General features: G+C 50.8%; 2 protein-coding genes across 2 annotated transcripts in view; one reads left to right on the forward strand and one right to left on the reverse strand.

The window, feature by feature from the left end:
- The window catches only part of LOC144258216 (uncharacterized), a 970182-nt gene that overhangs the window by 173092 nt on the left and 779337 nt on the right, over positions 1–17753 (reverse strand). The window lies entirely within an intron of this gene.
- Positions 206–6378, forward strand: LOC144258307 (uncharacterized). Its single transcript, XM_077806784.1, has 5 exons — positions 206–247; positions 1276–1402; positions 4521–4634; positions 5045–6163; positions 6332–6378. Exons 1-5 carry the CDS (start codon positions 206–208, stop codon positions 6376–6378), a joined length of 1449 nt encoding a protein of 482 aa, XP_077662910.1.

Genomic DNA, 17753 nt, shown 5'->3' on the forward strand with positions numbered 1-17753 from the left:
GGGGCCAGGTCTCTGCTGTAATCCAGAGATTGAGCATTTTCTCAGCACGGCAGAATCTCGGATCTCGCTCTGCAAGGAAAGAGCCTGGGGGAAGCGTGATGTGAAATGAACTAATGCCCGTTCCTAAACTTCCACAACAGCCCTTCTTGCCCAGCCAGGTTGCAGAACGACACTCACGTTTCGTTCCGGTTCATCCCGTCCTCCCATGGGACAAGGGAGCGACATGGCTGCAGAGGAGCCAGCTCAGGTAGGGATTATTGAGGGGGTTCTGATCTGTTCCTGCAGGAGGGAGAGGGACAGCAATTACACGGGAGAGGGGAAGGTTTGCACCGTCTGGTTTGGAGGTTGGAGCGGGGCAGGAAATGCACAGGGTGGAGAAAGGGAGGAGACCAGGGGGTGGCAGACCTGCTGGGAGTTGTTTAATAAGTGGCCTAGATTGTAGGAAGAGACCCATGAGGTTCGGAGGTGGAAATGCTCCAATCTGGTGAACAGAAAATAACCTACCTAGATGGGGCTGGGAAAAAGGACCAGACTCGTAGTGCTGGAGCCTGACCCAACTAACCAGCGGGTGCCTTGAAATACGAAGGGGGAAGCCACCAGTCAGGCTTAGGGGAGATTCCCCTGCTTCATATCCAGCTCTAGGAGTGGCTAAGTCATTATGCAAGGTAACCTGTTTCCCCTTGTTTTTTCCTGCCCCCCCCACCCCCCGATGTTCTTGTTAAACCCTGGATTTGTGCTGGAAATGGGCCACCTTCATTATCATACACATTGTAAGGAGAGTGATGAGTTTAGATAAGCTATTACCAGCAGGAGAGTGGGGTGGGAGGAGGTATTCTTTTCATGATTTGTGTGTATATAAAAAGCTCTTCTACACTTTCCACAGTTTGCATCCGATGAAGTGAGCTGTAGCTCACGAAAGCTTATGCTCAAATAAATTGGATAGTCTCTAAGGTGCCACAAGTCCTCCTTTTCTTTTCACAAGGAGGAGGGTGTTGGGCTTCCTACAAGAGATCTCTCCCTAGACCCTGCTCGGGGCAGCATCTCCGGTATCAGTCTGTGTCTAGTAGGTGTGTGATGGATCTGCTGGGAGAGAGGAGGGGCTCTCTCTTCGCCCCCTCACCCTGGTGTTTCCTGGGTGCTCTGAGCGGGGTGGGGGTGGGACTCTGTTGGCTGCGGTCCACCCAGACTTTCCATTTGATTGGCTCCTCTCCCCCACAAATAGTGGGGCTGTGAGTGGGGCAGCAGGTCCTGAGTGTGGGGCTCTTGCTCTTTCAGGGGCCGGTGACCTTCGAGGAGGTGGCTGTGTATTTCACCAGGGAAGAGTGGGCTCTGCTGGACCCCGCTCAGAGAGCCCTCTACAGAGACGTCATGCAGGAGACCTATGAGACTGTGACCTCGCTGGGTAAGGATTCCTGTCCCCTCGGTTCTTGGAAGGGGAACGGAAGAGATGAGGTTCACGCCACCCCCACAATGCCACCTCTGCTCTGTCCTGTTCCAGCATCACCCCAGCATGCCAGTGACACACACACGACCAGAGACCCTCCCCGCTGCTGAACGCTGTGGGAAGAGAGCACAGGAGCAGAATCGCACAGTGTGAAATATCTCCTGTTTGCACAAGTAAAACGGGGGGTTAGGTCCAGCATAACGAACAGAAGCTTCCTACCCCTGGCCTTCTCTCAAACCCTGAGCCTTCTCCACCCAGACCAGAATGTGCTTGGGGTGTAAGAAGCAGGCTGCTGGGGTCAGAGCGGCTGGTCCAGGGTTACTGATCACACAGACCTTGAATGGTGGCTGGGGGAATCCAGACAAGGGAGCTCCAGCAGCAGAGCATTAAAACTCAGCCAGGATTAGAGATGACACAACTCCTCACTGCTCCGGATTGCCCCGTGCATGGGACAATGGCCTCGGTTGCTGGTGAAAATCCTTGAGACCTGGAGAGTTGCTCCCCTCATCCCCATGTGCAATAGCCACAATCTCTCTTCTCTGCGGACTTGGTTTTTTGAGTCCCTCATTCCTGAAGTCACATGACCCCGATGCTTATTCTTATTTTTCACATTGTGCTTTTCTAGACTATTTAGAGTCTGTTGTTTCTAAATGATAGTTTCTAATTTCCCAGTGTTCTCCACACCCAGGGATTTTCCTACTATCTCCCATTGCACTGGACTCATTAGATTCCCTAGTATTTAAGAACGGCCACACAGGGACAGACCAAAGGTCCATCTAGCCCAGTGTCCTGTCTTCCGACAGTGACCAGCGCCGGGTGTCCCAGAGGGAATGAACAGAACAGGGAATCATGAAGTGATTCATCTCCTGTCACCCATTCACAGCTTATGACAAACAGAAGTTAGGGACACCATCCCTGCCCATCCTGGCTAATAACCATTCACGGACCTGTCCTCAGTAGATTTCTCATGGTGTTTTTTTTTTTTTTTTTGTCACCCTATTATAATCTTGGCCTTCACAACGTCCTCTGGCAAGGAGTTCCCCAGGTTGACTGTGCATTGTGTGAAGAAATACTTCCATTTGTTTCTTATAAACCTGCTGCCTGTTAATTTGATTGGGTGATTCCTAGTCCTTGTGTTCTGATAAGGAGTAAATGACACGTCCTTATTTCCTTTCTCCACGGCAGTTTTGATTTTATAGACCTCTCTCCTATCCCCCCTTTGTCTCTTTTCCAAGTTGAATAGTCCCGGTCTTTTTAATCTTTCCCCGTACAGAAGAGTTTCATACCTGTAATCATTTGGGTTGCCCTTTTCTGAACCTTTTCCAATTCCAATATATCTTTTTTTGAGATGGGGCAACCACATCTGCATGCAGTATTCGAGATGTGGGTGTACCATGGGTTTATATAGAGGCGATATGATATTTTCTGTCTTCTTATCTATCCATTTCAGAATGATTCCCAACATTCTCTTTGCTTTTTGACTGCCGTGGCACACTGAGTTGATGTTTTCAGAGAAGTGTGCCCAGTGACTCCAAGATCCCTCTGTTGAGTGGAAACAGCTCATTTAGAGCCCATCATTTTATATGTGTAGTTGGGATTATGTTTTCCAATGGGCTGCAATATGGTGCTATCCTGACACCTAGTACTGCTAAGATCCTGCATTCAGTGATATCCCTGCCCTTCCTGTTCCCGTTCTCATAAAACAAGAAGAGCATCCAAATGCGTTTTTCCCTTCATTCCCTCAGCGGTCCTCATGGGAATCCCTGATGGGTTCCAAAGTGTATTAAAACCTTTCTTAAAGGGTTACCTCTTGGTGGTTATCAGGTCCTGTGAGTTTGTAGCCCAGAAAGACCCCCCTCAGCTCAAACTCAGCTCTTTATCCCCCAAAAGTCTGTCGTCTTCAGTCTCCTGAATGAGGGGAAATCCGTCACTACCCCTTTCTGCGTTGGGTAAAGCTTCAAAAGGTGGAGCTCTGCATAACCAGCCTTGAGATCTGGCATTCATCACCCTGTAGTGATACCAGCTTGCACAGGAAACCCATCCTGCAGCCCTTCCTGGTGTCATATGGCGCATCTCGGCATCATAGTCTGTGAAGAATTCATGCTTTCAAGGGCTGGCTTAGATATACAGATAACAGTCATAATTAGGGCAAGAGTTTGCAGGCAATGTAAAGAGAGTAATTGAGAAACGTGAGCAATATCTAATCCTTTAAAGCCTGAAAGTGCCTTGGGGGGAGGGGACAGGAGCCGGCTGTGTGGGGGCGGTGGGGCTCAGATACTGGGCATTGAGAGCCTAGAGCCAGCTGTGCGCTGGAGAGACGGGGCATGAACCAGCTGTGTACAGGGCAGATGAGCAGGGGAGAGGTGCTGTGGACACGGCCGCGAGCAGCTGTGAGTGCCGTCCTCTCTGCAGCATGATGAGAGAGCCTGGCGTCCCACTGCTGATCCCAGACTTGTATGAGGAGGGAAGAAATTGGCATCAAGTCTCAACCGCAGCCAGCCTGTGCCCTGGGGAGGAGACAGGTGTCTCCAGGGAGAAATCTGGGGGATTGTGACCCTGCATGCCCCACCCACCCTCTGATCAGCAATTCCGGATATTAACGGTGATTCCACAAACAAAAAGTAATTTCTGGAAAAAATGCAGTCCTAGCGACAATTTCCGGAAAACACTGGCCCTGGTTGTAACATTAAATCCGATAGTCTCAAGATCTAGGCCTGTGTTGATCAGATCTGCCACTCTGCCTTCACGGAGTTCACTCTGCTGGTGGGTTCTACCCCTTCCCCCATTCTGTGTCTGCCTTGTCTATTTAGATTGAAACTTCTTCAGGGCACGGGCCATCAACGCTTCTCGGTTTGTACTGTGCCTAGCAAAATGAGGACCCACTGTTAGTTGGCCCTTAGGCACTAAGGTAATGAATATGATTGATAATAATCATCTCCTGGCCCTTTGAGCCAAGGAAGCCGGCCTTGGGACGTTACTACTTCAAAGTGAGCTGGGCTTAAAAGCATGGAATATTCTTTGTGACAAGTATCCCACAAATTCCACTGACCTCCCTTGTTTTCTTTGCCTTGAGCAGGGTTTCCAGTTTCCAGAACTGATGTGATCTCGCAGCTGGAACGAGGGGAGGAGTCGTGCGTCCCAGACCTTCATGGCTCTAAGAAAAAAGTGCTCCCGAGAGCTGCCTTCATAGGTGAGGCATTGGTTAAACCAACCCCAAAACTGTCGGTGAATACAGGAAACATTTGGGATGCCCTGCAAAGACCTTGTGAGCTCTCCAAGTTCAGGCTTGTTCCCTGCAGATGTGGAATCGTTAGGCAGAGGTCACTCATGGTTTCCCACCTATCCTGACTGACAACTGGCAGCAGGTCCCTCCCCAATCTCGCTGTCCCCTGAGATTTCGTCTGAGATACGGACCCAGAACTGATCCCTTCCTTTCTCTCCTCTGGGGAAGGTTGAAGGGAAAATCAGCTCCTGATAGGTTTGATCTGTCCTGTACACATTTTGGTTCCTTCATCCCTTTTTCCATTCTTCTCTCTGAGATTTCCTTTCTCTCTGGCACAGGCAGAGACTTACGTCTGGATTCTCTCGGTCTCCCGTCAGGTGTTGGGATGGTGAGTGAAAACGAGGAGGAACCCCAGCAGGAAGATGCTGAGCGAGTAGAAGCCCATGGGATGTTGTCAGGAAGGTCCAAAGGGAATGATTCTGGGAGCTGTGCACGCCCAGAAAAAACAAAAGCCTGTGAGAGTCAGCAGAGGCCAGAGGAAAACTTCGGTAGCCAGTCAGACCTTATTACACGTGAGAGAATGAACTTGGAAGGAACATGCTACACATGCCTCGAGTGTGGGAAAAGCTTCAAAGGGAGCTCGGACCTTCTCACACATCAGAGAATCCACACGGGTGAGAAACCTTACGCATGCTGTGTGTGTGGGAAATGCTTCAAGCGGAGCTCACATCTCATTGCACATAAGAGAATCCACATAGATGAGAAACCTTATGGCTGCCCTGAGTGTGGGAAACACTTCAAGCAGAGTTCACACCTTATTACACATCGGAAAATCCACATGGGTGAGAAACCTTACGGGTGCCCTGAGTGTGGGAAACACTTCAAGCAGAGCTCACACCTTATTACACATCGGAAAATCCACAAGGGTGAGAAACCTTACGGATGCCCTGAGTGTGGGAAACACTTCAAGCAGAGCTCACACCTTATTAGACATCGAAAAGTCCACACGGGTGAGAAACCTTATGGATGCCGTGAGTGTGGCAAACACTTCAATCAAAGCTCAGCCCTTATCACACATCAGCGAATCCACACAGGAGAGAGGCCCTACAGATGCTCTGAGTGCGGGAAAAGCTTCAGTCAGAGCTCTACCCTAATCACACATCAGAGAACGCACACAGGAGAGACCCCCTACATGTGCTCTGAGTGCGGGAAAAGCTTTAATCGGAGCTCTGTACTGACCACACATAGAAGAATCCACACAGGTGAGAAGCCTTATGGATGCTCTGAGTGTGGGAAACGCTTCAATCGGAGCTCATACTTTATCATACATCGGCGAATCCATACGGGTGAGAAACCTTATGGATGCCGTGAGTGTGGCAAACACTTCAATCAAAGCTCAGCCCTTATCACACATCAGCGAATCCACACAGGAGAGAGGCCCTACACGTGCTCTGAGTGCGGGAAAAGCTTCAGTCAGAGCTCTACCCTAATCACACATCAGAGAACGCACACAGGAGAGACCCCCTACATGTGCTCTGAGTGCGGGAAAAGCTTTAATCGGAGCTCTGTACTGACCACACATAGAAGAATCCACACAGGTGAGAAGCCTTAGGGATGCTCTGAGTGTGGGAAACGCTTCAATTGGAGCTCAACCCTTATTAGACATCAGAAAATCCACATGGGGGTGATCTGTAACAAATGCCTTGACTAGGGCTGACCAAATTCTTTTAAATCACATTTGCTAATTCCCACTTAGTGATCTGTGCCCCATCTTCACCGTGGTTACTCAGCTCCCCCAGATGAGTTGCCTGCTCCTGCCTTTTGCAGCTCACCCTTCTTTGGGGTCAGTCCTGTGATGTTTTCTATCAACTCCTTTCCTTTTGGGTCAAAGGAGCATGTGTCCCTCCAGCCAGGAATGTTCATCAGCTCCAGGTGGGGGAGAGAGGTTTGTTCCCAACAAGCTACACTGAGGCAAAAACTACCCGTGCCTTACATCCACTAGGACTGTACATGGCGTTGGCTGCTCAAGTTAGTGATCTTGGTGTTAAAAGACAATTACAGTTGTCGTGCAGATGCAGCCGAGGTGCAGTGGTTGGCATTAGCTTTCCCCTTGACCTGACCTAAACTCCATCACATGTCCTAGTCTAAACAAAGCCTGAGCATCACAGTTATTCTGTTCCCCCATTTAAAAACAGTTGTTAGTCATCAAGTTCCCCCACCAGGATCATATTGTTTCATTCCCAGTTGTCACAGTTCATCAGAGCGCTGTTGCTTCAGGTTTTCCTGAAGGCAGATATTTTTACTCCTGTTTTCCTCCCTTAAAATATATTGAAGTATAACAAAGAGCAGGAATAGGGAAGGGATAGGGAAAAATGTCTTTTCCCCTCTGTAACAAGAGAAGAACATAGGGTAAATCAGAGGGATTCTCCATCACCATCTCTATCCCCCTGTTGTTCAATTGGTAAGGTCAATATTTCCCGAAGGGGCTGGGAAGAGGATTCTCTAGTAAATGATTTGGAACTAACTAAAAGACCCATTCATTTGCCTCCCAAAGCAGTTGTGGCCCATGCCCTGCAGGAGGTTGCTCCTGAAGATCTTCCCTTCCTAATCAGGTGCATGTTGCCTCTTATTTGGGAAATGCAATCCCTTCCTAGGTAGAGATGGGAAAAATGGAAGTGACATTTCTGTTCAGCTCCCTCCTGGGAGATGCTGTAAATGTGTAGGAAATGACATCCATGAGGAATGTGATAGAGCTGCAGAAAGACACCCATTTTGAGTAGATACCTGACATTTGATGTCTTAGAGGGATTCTAAGCCGCACCTGAATGTAGTCCCTTATTTAAATCTGTGCCACCAGATTAAAGAAACAAAAGGGCATATTTGGGGGAGTTATACCTCAGTATCGCTACTGGTATGTTGTGTGGTTGGTGAAGAATTCTACGCCAGAGCCGTGTAAAATTGCTACAACTAAGGTCAAAGATTTGACAAGAAGTCAGGTAGAAATGAGAGGTTTTAGTGGTTGATTTTCACCCCAGAGATGGACGCTATGGTGACCTGTGGCCAAGGTAAACTGTTTTTGGAATTGCTCACACTTCTAAGGGATGCCATGATGAAACTGGGAACAACTGTCTTTTACCATTTGGATCCCAAGTTTCCTGAAGCACAGAGAGAAACAGCTGATTCCTTCAGAGCCATGCCATGCCTATGGGTCCCAAACTGGCTGCCTTGCTGGAGAAGAAGCACTTGCGTGTTGGTTAAATGATGGTAGCCAATGAGGGAATGTAACAGATTCCAAGTTCAGACTGCAGGATACATGAATGCTGAGTCCAGACTCTGTGGTTTGGTCGTGATGCATGATAGAAAGGGGCCATGACAGGGACACACTGCCGTGCGGGGCCAAAGTGAAGGAGCTGTGACACACCTACCACAAAGTGCAGGAGGCAAACTGCTGCTCCATATTGGGGGCTAACTAACCCCAGCATCACGGCAAGAATCTACCTAGCAGCTGGAGAAAAAATATGTATGAGAGTCAAAGACACCCCCATGTGGCCTGTCTCTTCCCCAATCTCAACACCTGGAAGATTGTCTGGAAGACTCAGAATTTGAACTGCAGAGATTGGTCCCAGGCTGAGAGGGAATTCACTCTGTGTATTGAGAACTCAACATGGCCTGGAGCAACCAGTGAGTGAGAAAAGCTGTTTGATCCAATTCTTGCTTAGTATATTCAAATTACAGTTATACTCCAATACTTATACTCAGTTAAAATCTAACTTTCTGTAGTTAATAAACTTGTTTTACTATTTTATACTTACTCCTGAGTTTGTCCAAAGTGCTTGGGAAAGTTGCTCACATGACAAAGGCTGGTGCATGTCCCCTTTATTTTTGATGAAGTGGCGAACTAAAAATGAGCTTACACTTTTCAAGAGAAGGCCGTGAGCCGTGTAAGATGGTACATTTCTGAGGTGCAAGGCTGAGAGCTGGGGAGATATGCTGGTGTCTCTGTATAATTGAGGAGTGGTTTATAGAGCATTCATGCAACTGAGTTGGGTGCTTTGCTGCATGTTGTTGGCCAAATGATCATAGAATCCTAGGATATCGGGGTTGGAAGGGACCTCAGGAGGTATCTAGTCCAACCCCCTGCCCAGAGGAGGACCAATCCCTAACTAAATCATCCCAGCCAGGGCTTTCTCAAGCCTGATCTTAAAAACTTCTAAGGAAGGAGATTCCACCACCTCCCGAGGTAACCCATTCCAGTGTTTCACCACCCTCCTAGTGAAAAAGTTTTTCCTAATATCCAACTTAAATCTCCCCCACTGCAACTTGACCATTACTCCTTGTCCTGTCATCTGCTGTCACTGAGAATAGTCTAGATCCATCCTCTTTGGATCCACCTTCATTTAGTTCAAAGCAGCTATGACATCCCCCCTCATTCTTCTCTTTTGTAGAGTAAACAATCCCAGTTCCCTCAGCCTCTCCTCATAAGGCATGTGTTCCAGACCCCGAATCATTTCTGTTGCCTTTCGCTGGACTCTCTCCAATTTCTCCACATCCTTCTTGTAGTGTGGGGCCCAAAACTGGACACAGTACTCCAGATGAGGCCTCACCAGTGTCGAATTGAGGGGAAGGATCACATCCCTCGATCTGCTGACAATGCCCCTACTTATACACCCCAAAATGGGACTTATACACCCCAGTCGTCTGGGACTTCCCCCGATCACCATGAGTTTTCAAAGATATTGGACAATGGCTCTGCAATCACATCCGCCAACTCCTTTAGCCCTCTCGGATGCAACGCATCCGGCCCCATGGACTTGTGCTCGTCCAGCTTTTCTAAATAGTCCCGAACCACTTCTTTCTCCACAGAGGGCTGGTCATCTCCTCCCCATGCTGTGCTGCCCAGGGCAGCAGTCTGGGAGCTGAGCTTGTTCGTGAAGACAGGCAAAAAAAGCATTGAGTACATTAGCTTTTTTCACATGCTCTGTCACTAGGGTGCCTCCCTCATTCAGTAAGGGGCCCACACTTTCCTTGGCTTTCTCCTTGTTGCCAACATACCTGAAGAAAGCCTTCTTGTTACTCTTAACATCTCTTGCTAGCTACAACTCCAGCTGTGATTTGGCCTTCCTGATTTCACTCCTGCATGCCCAAGCAATATTTTTATATTCATCCCTGGTCATTTGTCCAATCTTCCACTTCTTGTAAGCTTCTTTTTTGTATTTAAGATCAGCAAGGATTTCCCTGTTAAGCTACAGTAATGTCCCGAGCTCCCCAAGTCCCATTGACAGCTGAGCTCTTCCTGCCCATTGAGCCCAGCAGAAACAGTGGGGGGGGGGGGTGAGTTTGTACCCAAATAACTGACAGAGCCAAGCAAAGAGCAAAGAAATGTTTCCTTCAGTCACTAGGTCTCTGTTTCTGTGGCTCACTCTCTCTCCCCTTCTCTGATAATGAGCAACGCTAAGAGAGGAAGAGGTTCAAACATGTGCTAGGTGGTGGCTAGGGTGGGATGACAAATTGAAAACCATCACAGAGCCCTCTACTGACACTGAGACGATCCCATTCTGACCTTTTACTGACACTTCTTTAATAACTAAAAAAAAAGAACAGGAGGACTTGTGGCACCTTAGAGGCTAACCGATTTATTTGAGCATAAGCTTTCGTGAGCTACAGAATGCATCCGATGAAGTGAGCTGTAGCTCACGAAAGCTTATGCTCAAAGAAATTGGTTAGTCTCCAAGGTGCCACAAGTCCTCCTTTCCTTTTTGCAGATACAGACTAAGACGCCTGCTACTCTGAAACCTGTCGTCATTAATAATGGTTCCCCTGACGTACGTTGCTAAGATTATTTCAATAGCTCCTACACCGATACCTCCTGCCCCTTCTGGCTGGTTCATTGCGCTGTTTGGAACCTGCACCTAAAATTACACCCTCCCTGGGAGCAAGATTCAAAACTGCCCAAGGAAACCCCATTGGGTTTCAAGTGCCGCACAAGCAGGGAGGCAAAGGGACAGTACAGGGTCGCAGAGCTTCTCCTTTGTCCCAGGGAGAAGGATCTAGTGGGCTAGATTAGGGGGGCTAATAGTCATGACTCCTGGGTTCTATTCCTGGCTGTGGGAGGAAAGGGGTGTCGAGTGGATTAGAGTGTGTGGGGGGGCTAGGAGTCAAAGAAAAAACACCTCCCTTGTGTTCAGCTTCAATGCACATTGAACAAGAACATGGCTTCTCATGTCTTAGGTTCTGATGCCATCGTGTGGCCGTTTCATTTCACTTCTTCTTGTGAAAAGGTTTGGGTGCCTTGCACAGACACTTTATTTCCTGGGGAGAGACGGAGAAGTGGAAGCTGCATGGATTTCATCCTCCGAAAAATAGATTAAAATAATCCCCAGACAGCTCAGGCCCACCCGTCCCCCCTCGCTGCTGCCAGTGAAGCTCAGTTCTGGGCCTGGTGTGCAGTAAATGTGGGGGAGACGCTGCCTGCCTGGACTTTTCAGGAGAAAAATTCAGACACGATGCCATGCCTGGTGCAGGAGATGCAGATGTGTTGCTTGATTGTTTTTCTCATTTTAAATGTACTTGATCATTTCGATGGCAAAAAATCTTTGAAAAAGACCATGAAAAAAAGAAGAAACCATGAAAATACCCAAGGGAGAGAGGGGGTTTCTGAGAGCCGGGGTAGAGATGGAGATTTTCATGAAACGGGGACAGGGCAAAGCAGGGAGCAAAGGGGGAGGTTTTTTGTGCAGTTCCATTTTAACCAGCCTCACATCCTGGAGTCCCTAATGTCCCAGCTTACCTGCAACGTGTGACCTCGAGACTCCTCCCCACTGCAAAAACTGCAGATCCCCCAGCACTCCTTAACCTAGATGGATCCTCTGGCAACCAGATGTCTCTGCAGAACCGCCGTGGTTACTCTCCTGAGTGTCTGTTCAAGGATAGCTACTGACTTCTCCTGAGAATGCAGTTGAGGAATGGCTCTCCCATCTCTAGATGCTTTCCTGTGGGCTCTGAGAAGCAGGATGGGGCGTGTATGATAAAGTCCACGCAACATTCCCCTTTCATCCCAGCCCTGGGACGTCACCAGTTGCCACCTATCCCCTGGCAGCAGTGAGGGATGTTTCCCACTGTCCAGGAGACACCAGCCTTGGACCAAAGGCAGCTTGAGGCTTCTCCTCTCTCCCTTCTTGAATCAAGTTCATGTTTTTTCCAAGAGTTAAAGCAGCCCAAAGCCCCAGGGTCTGGATTAATGTCACAAGTTGCTATCTCTCCCTGGAAGACAACTTCTTAATGAGAGGAGTTAAATGAGATGAGTGGAGTTAAATCAGTTCTCAGCCTGAGTCCTTTGCTCTTAATCCTGAGGATATTGTCCCAGCGTGGGGCCATTTCCTGCCTCTCTTTCACACAGAAGGACAATTTTCTTTGTGCAGACGCAGGAACATCAAGATCTTTCTCTGTCCCTTGTGGAAAGCAGAGTGTCAAATTCCAAGGAACCTTCCTCTTCTGCGATGGAAACAATGGAGAAAGAGGGGGCCCTGGGCACCTCCAGCCGTGGCCGGGAGATGTTCCCTCCCTGCTTTCTTTACGCTGCTTGTTGTTATTTCATGGAGTGTCTGGGATGGGGGAAAAGCTGAGTACACTCCAGGTGGAGGGAAAAAAGGACCCTGAGAATCTCAGGGCCTCAGGGAAAACCCAACCCCTGCTACCGGGATCACAGAGGTGCTGGAGATTTGAGAAAGAAAGGGACTGTGTGAATTGTCCAGGTGGGGAATGAATAACCATTGACAACTAGATCCACCTCATTAACCACCGACACAGGCTAATCGTGCTGCAGATAGAAGGGAAACTGGGAGCGATTCCTTGCTGTCAGCCATGGAAACAGTGACCCGAGTGCACTGCAGTAAATGTGCTGGGGAAAGCTGGACTTTACAGGCAGGTGGAAATAGCAGATCCCTGCAGGAGTTTCAGTCCTGCTCAGTGCGTGGCAGGTGCCCATTGCACGGAAGGTCTGTGGGGGTTTCTGCTCCTAAGTCACCTTGGTACTTTTAAGATTCCCACCCAAGGGGTGGCTTGGGACAGTAGCGGATGAGAAGGGGGAATCCTCCAGCCCTGGAGGGAAAGGTCCCGTCTGCCGAGACTGAGGGGCAAGGAGACGGAGGGGCAGTCAGTGCTCAGAGAGGAGAGAGCTCAGTGATTTACACCCATCAGGGGACACTGTCTTTTTGAGGCGGGTGCAGCTGGCTTGGGATGGTGCTGACGATGGATAGAAAACAGGCTGGAGTCAAAGACAGATCAGACCACAGAAGGGGAAGGAGAAGGGCATCTCCATAGAAGGTCCTGGGTGCTCAGATACCCCAGTTCTAGGTACCCTGGCCTGTCCCAGAGAGAATAGACAAAGAGGGGCCCAGCCCCCCGACAGTCATCCCATGGACAAGAATCTGGTTGGGAGTGGGGTGAAGGTTCCCGCTGGACAAAGGGGAGCTGAAGTCCCCCAGCGTCCTGGAATTTAAGCAATGCAAGCTTCAAACCCTGCACGGGTGGGGCCTGAGGGGCACCCGCAGAAGGTTGGGCTGGACAGGGGCGGCAGGTTTCTACAATTTTTGGTGGTTTCCAGAATGGGACCAAGTCCTGCCTCCCCGTCCAACTCCCCCCACATCTGCCTAAGGCTCTGGGAGGGAGTTTGGGTATGGGAGGGAGAGGGAAAGGGGTTGGGCTCTGGGAGGGAGTTTTGGTGTGGGCTGTGGGTTGCGGCAGGGGTTGGGGTGCAGGAGGGAATGCAGGGTGCGGGGTCTGGGCTGGGGCAGGGGGTTGGGGTGCAGGAGCAGGTGTGGGGGCACGCTCTGGGAGGGAATTGGGTGTGTGGTGCGGGCTCTGGGCTGGGGCAGGGGGTTAGGGTGTGGGAGGGGGTGAGGGGTACAGGCTCTGGGAGGCAGTTTCTGTACATATGTGGGGTCTTGGCTGGGGCAGGGCGTTGGGTGCAGGAATGGGTGGGGTGGCCAGGTTCTGGGAGGGAGTTCGGGTGTGGGCTCTGGGTTGGGGTTGGGGTTTGGGGTGTAGGAGAGGGTGCAGGTCGGGGTCTGGGAGGGAGTTTGGGTGCAGGGGGTTGGCTCTGGGCTGGGGAAGAGGGTTGGGGTGCAAGAGCAGGTGTGGGGGGAGGCCTGTGGGAGGAAGTTTGGGTGCGGGATCTGGGTTGGGGTTGGGGGTTGGGGTGCAGGAGGGGGTGCGGGCGCAGGCTCTGGGAGGAAGTTTGGGTGTGGCGTGTGGGCTCTGGGCTGGGGCATGGGGGTAGGGTGCAGGAGGGAGTGCAGGGTGTGGACTCTGGGAGGGAGTTTGGGTGCAGGGGGTTGGGCTCTGGGCTGGGGCTTGGGGTGCAGGAGAGAGTGAGGGTGCAGCTCTTACCTCAGGCATCTCCCAAAAGCAACCCACACCCCTCTCTGGCAGCAGCTCCTAGGTGGGGGGTCTCTGCCCATCGCTGCCCACGGACACCACCCCAGCAGCTCCCATTGCCACAGATGGCAGAGTCGGCCCGCGGGGCGGGGGCAGCGTGTGGAGATCCCCCCACCCCCGGGGCTGCAGGGACGTGCCAGCCGCTTCCGAGACTGGCAGGCCACACAGAGTGTAAGCAGTGTCAGGGTGAGCCTCACCCTGACATCTGGTGGTGAGGTCTGGCAAGTTGTGGAAAAGAACTTCAGGGGCCGATCTCATTTGCATAGGCACACCCACCCCGCCTAGAACGAGGCCATAGCTGCCCAAATGGTCACTTTGGCTGCTGTGGGATCCCCAGTGTCTCTGTTATTGGGGCAGGAAGAATAAATTGTTATTACCCTGATTATGGGAACTGTGCTGGGAACTGTACTTGGCCTTTTGTTATGATGGAGGGACTCACCATCAACTAAGTAGCAATCGCTAGGAAAGGGTCATGGGTTCCAAAACTCTGTGAATTGAGAGAGGTTGGGGACAAGTATTAATACTTGGTGGCATGGGTCCCGTGGTGATGGTCTTATATGCTAGTTGCCCGTCCTTTTTTGTCCCCTGTGGAATCTCAGAGCTATTTTTTGATTTCGTTAGGAGTCTAGTTACAGGCTGCTGAGCTCACTTCGGGCTAATGGTGTACCGTCACTGAGGCTTTTATACTACAAGCTGACTTCACCAAAGAGCTGAACTGACTAAGAGCCAAAATCACTGAGCGTTGTGTTAGGTAGTGGGGGAGCCTGAAGATCTATTGTGGAGCAGTTTGTGGGACGGCGGGAGCTGCTGGTGGGACGCGGAGCAGTTCATGGGATGGCGGGAGCTGCTGGTGGGACGCGGAGCGGAGCTGAGCGAAGCAGTTCATGGGGCGGTTGGTGGAGTGGAGGCCTATGGAGCTGTGGGGCGGTCAGCTTCAGATCATGTAATGTGCTTTTTACCCCCGCCCCCATCTCCACCCAGGTTGGGAGGTAAAGCTCTGCAGATAAACTTTTGAACTTTGGGGCTGCCCTGACCAGGGACAGAGACTTTTGGGTCATTGGACTTTTGGGACTTTGGGTGATTTCAGGTTGCTGGACTCAAGAACCAAAGGGAAAGGGCATGCCCCGATTTGCTTGGGGTGGGTTTTTTTTTTTGCTCGTGGGTTGTGTTATGAATCCTGTTGGTGCTGTTTCCCCAACATAATGCCACATTGTTTCTCTCTGTTATTAAAAGGCTTTTTGCTACACTCAGACTAGGTGCTTGCGAGAGGGGAAGGATTGCCTCTGGGAGGTGCCCAGCGGGGGTGGTACATATTTGTCCCTGGTCACTGGGTGGGGGCTCGAGCCGGTTTGCATTGTGTTATTGGAATGGATCCCCTAGATATTGAACCCGGCCCTTGTTGCTGCCAACTCTGATGGGCAGAAGGGTTACACGGAGCGAGGGTGGGCAGGAAGCCGCCTTAGCCCCCTTGTGCTGCCAGTGATGGTGGTGGGGGTCCCCGGGCCCTTTTAAATTGCCCGGGGGCAGCAGGCGGGGCTGGGGGAGACACCGGGCCCCGGACTTTGGTGGAGCCAGGCCCCCGTGGTCTTATGTTGCTGGAGCACGGGCACCAGGGGCCCAGATGAGGCGCCTCCCCTGCGGCTGGAGGAGCATGGGTGCTAATCCACGTTTCGGCGGGTTGGTTTTTGGAAGGTTAAATGAAGGCAGCCTCTGCTCTGGGCTCGCCCAGTTTCAGGGCCTGACGCTGCTTTGCACAACGATGAATCTCGGAACAGGCCATCAATGAAATGATGGCAGAACCTGAGGAAGGAAAAGCCTCCGGGTTCGTCTGTGGGCCTTGATGCCGAACGGGAGCCGTAATTTGACTCGCTTTGTGGCTGCGGCCGGTAAAATGTCAGGACAAAGTCGTCCCAGTGATTGTGACACTGGGTTTGAGGCGGCTTTGGTCTTATTAAAATGTAACTAGCATGGAACACTTGTGTTTTTAAAGGTGGCTTCCCCAAGCAATCCCAAGTTGTTCTTCCCAGAGCTGGGTGATGGTGGGCAGCAGGGGATCTCCCCAGTCTGTGAGGGAATCTCTCTGGGCCCCACTGTTAGTTCTCCAGCCTTTCTCCCCCTAACCACGCACACCCCTCCCCTCTCCATTATCAATGCTTTACAGCGATCCCTCCCTCCCCTTATGGGATACAGACTCTCAGTGACCGAGACTGACTGGGGCTCCCCTCTGCATGGCTCCAATGGGGCAGGAAAGAGTCTGACAGGGGAGAGGAAGGAGACAGGCCGAAGGAGTCAAATGGGGCTAGACGAGAATAGAGGAGATTTTCTTCCTATTAAAATGGACTGGAGTCTCATTGCTGGAAAGCCACATCTTGAGTGAGGTTTGAACCGGCAGCCTTTCAATTGCCAGGCAAAGGTGCGAACCACAGAGACCGATCACGGCCGACTTCCCAACGCTGTCCAAGGAGCCCCTGCAGGGGTGCAAGTGGTTAGTGCAAAGGGCAATATTGCTGGGGTTGTGAGTTCAAGCCTTCCCTGCAGCCCTGGTTTCTATTACCCCATGGAGCTTCCCCAGCTTGCTTGTCCTAATTCACATGGAAAGTGCCATGAGAGGAAGATCTGAAATGTGGACGTTGGTGCAAAGCTTGGGACCCCCCACCAATGCTGCCATTAGCTGTGGGTGGGTTGCTCAGGGGCAGGAAAAATTGATTTCTTTGCTGCTGAGAAAGCTGCCAGGACAGGTCTGTGGGCACCAGAGCTCCCCGCTTCTTCCAGCACATGCCAGGCTCTGTCACTCCTGGAGGAGGGTCATAGAATCATGGAAGATCAGGGTTGGAAGGGTCCTCAGGAGGTATCTAGTCCAACCCCCTGCCCAGAGCAGGACCAACCCCAACTAAATCATCCCAGCCAGGGCTTTGTCAAGCCTGACCTTAGAAACTTCTAAGAAAGGGGATTCCACCACTTCCCTAGGTAATGCATTCCAGTGTTTCACCACCCTCCTAGGGAAAAAGTTTTTCCTAATATCCAACCTAAATCTCCCCCACTGCAACTTGAGACCATTACTCCTTGTCCTGTCATCTGCTATCACTGAGAATAGTCTAGATCCATCCTCTTTGGGTCCACCTTTCAGGTAGTTCAAAGCAGCTATCAAATCCCCCTTCATTCTTCTCTTCCATCGACTAAACAATCCCAGTTCCCTCAGCCTCTCCTCATAACTCATGTGTTCCAGTCCCCTAATCATTTTTGTTGCCCTTCGCTGGACTCTCTCCAATTTTTCCACATCCTTCTTGTAGTGTGGGGCCCAAAACTGGACACAGTACTCCAGATGAGGCCTCACCAGTGTCGAATAGAGGGGAACGATCACGTCCCTCAATCTGCTGGCAATGCCCCTACTTATACACCCCAAAATGCCATTGGCCTTCTTGGCAACAAGGGCACACTGCTGACTCATATCCAGCTTCTCATCCACTGTCACCCCTAGGTCCTTCTCTGCACAACTGCTGCCGAGCCATTCGGTCCCCAGCCTGTAGCGGTGTATTGGATTCTTCCGTCCTACGTGCAGGACTCTGCACTTGTCCTTGTTGAACCTCCTCAGATTTCTTTTGGCCCAGTCCTCCAATTTGTCTAGGGCCCTCTGTATCCTATCCCTACCCT

Source organism: Eretmochelys imbricata, chromosome 28, assembly GCF_965152235.1.
Source record: "Eretmochelys imbricata isolate rEreImb1 chromosome 28, rEreImb1.hap1, whole genome shotgun sequence".
Taxonomy (NCBI): domain Eukaryota; kingdom Metazoa; phylum Chordata; order Testudines; family Cheloniidae; genus Eretmochelys; species Eretmochelys imbricata.

Bases quoted from the DNA above. Each gene is read 5' to 3' on its own strand.
- LOC144258307 (XM_077806784.1), top strand. From the start codon at position 206: ATGGGACAAGGGAGCGACATGGCTGCAGAGGAGCCAGCTCAG. The intron at 1,403-4,520 runs GTAAGGATTCCT...TGCCTTGAGCAG, and splicing joins TGAGACTGTGACCTCGCTGG to GGTTTCCAGTTTCCAGAACT. The intron at 6,164-6,331 runs ATCAGAGAACGC...CCCTTATTAGAC, and splicing joins GAGCTCTACCCTAATCACAC to ATCAGAAAATCCACATGGGG.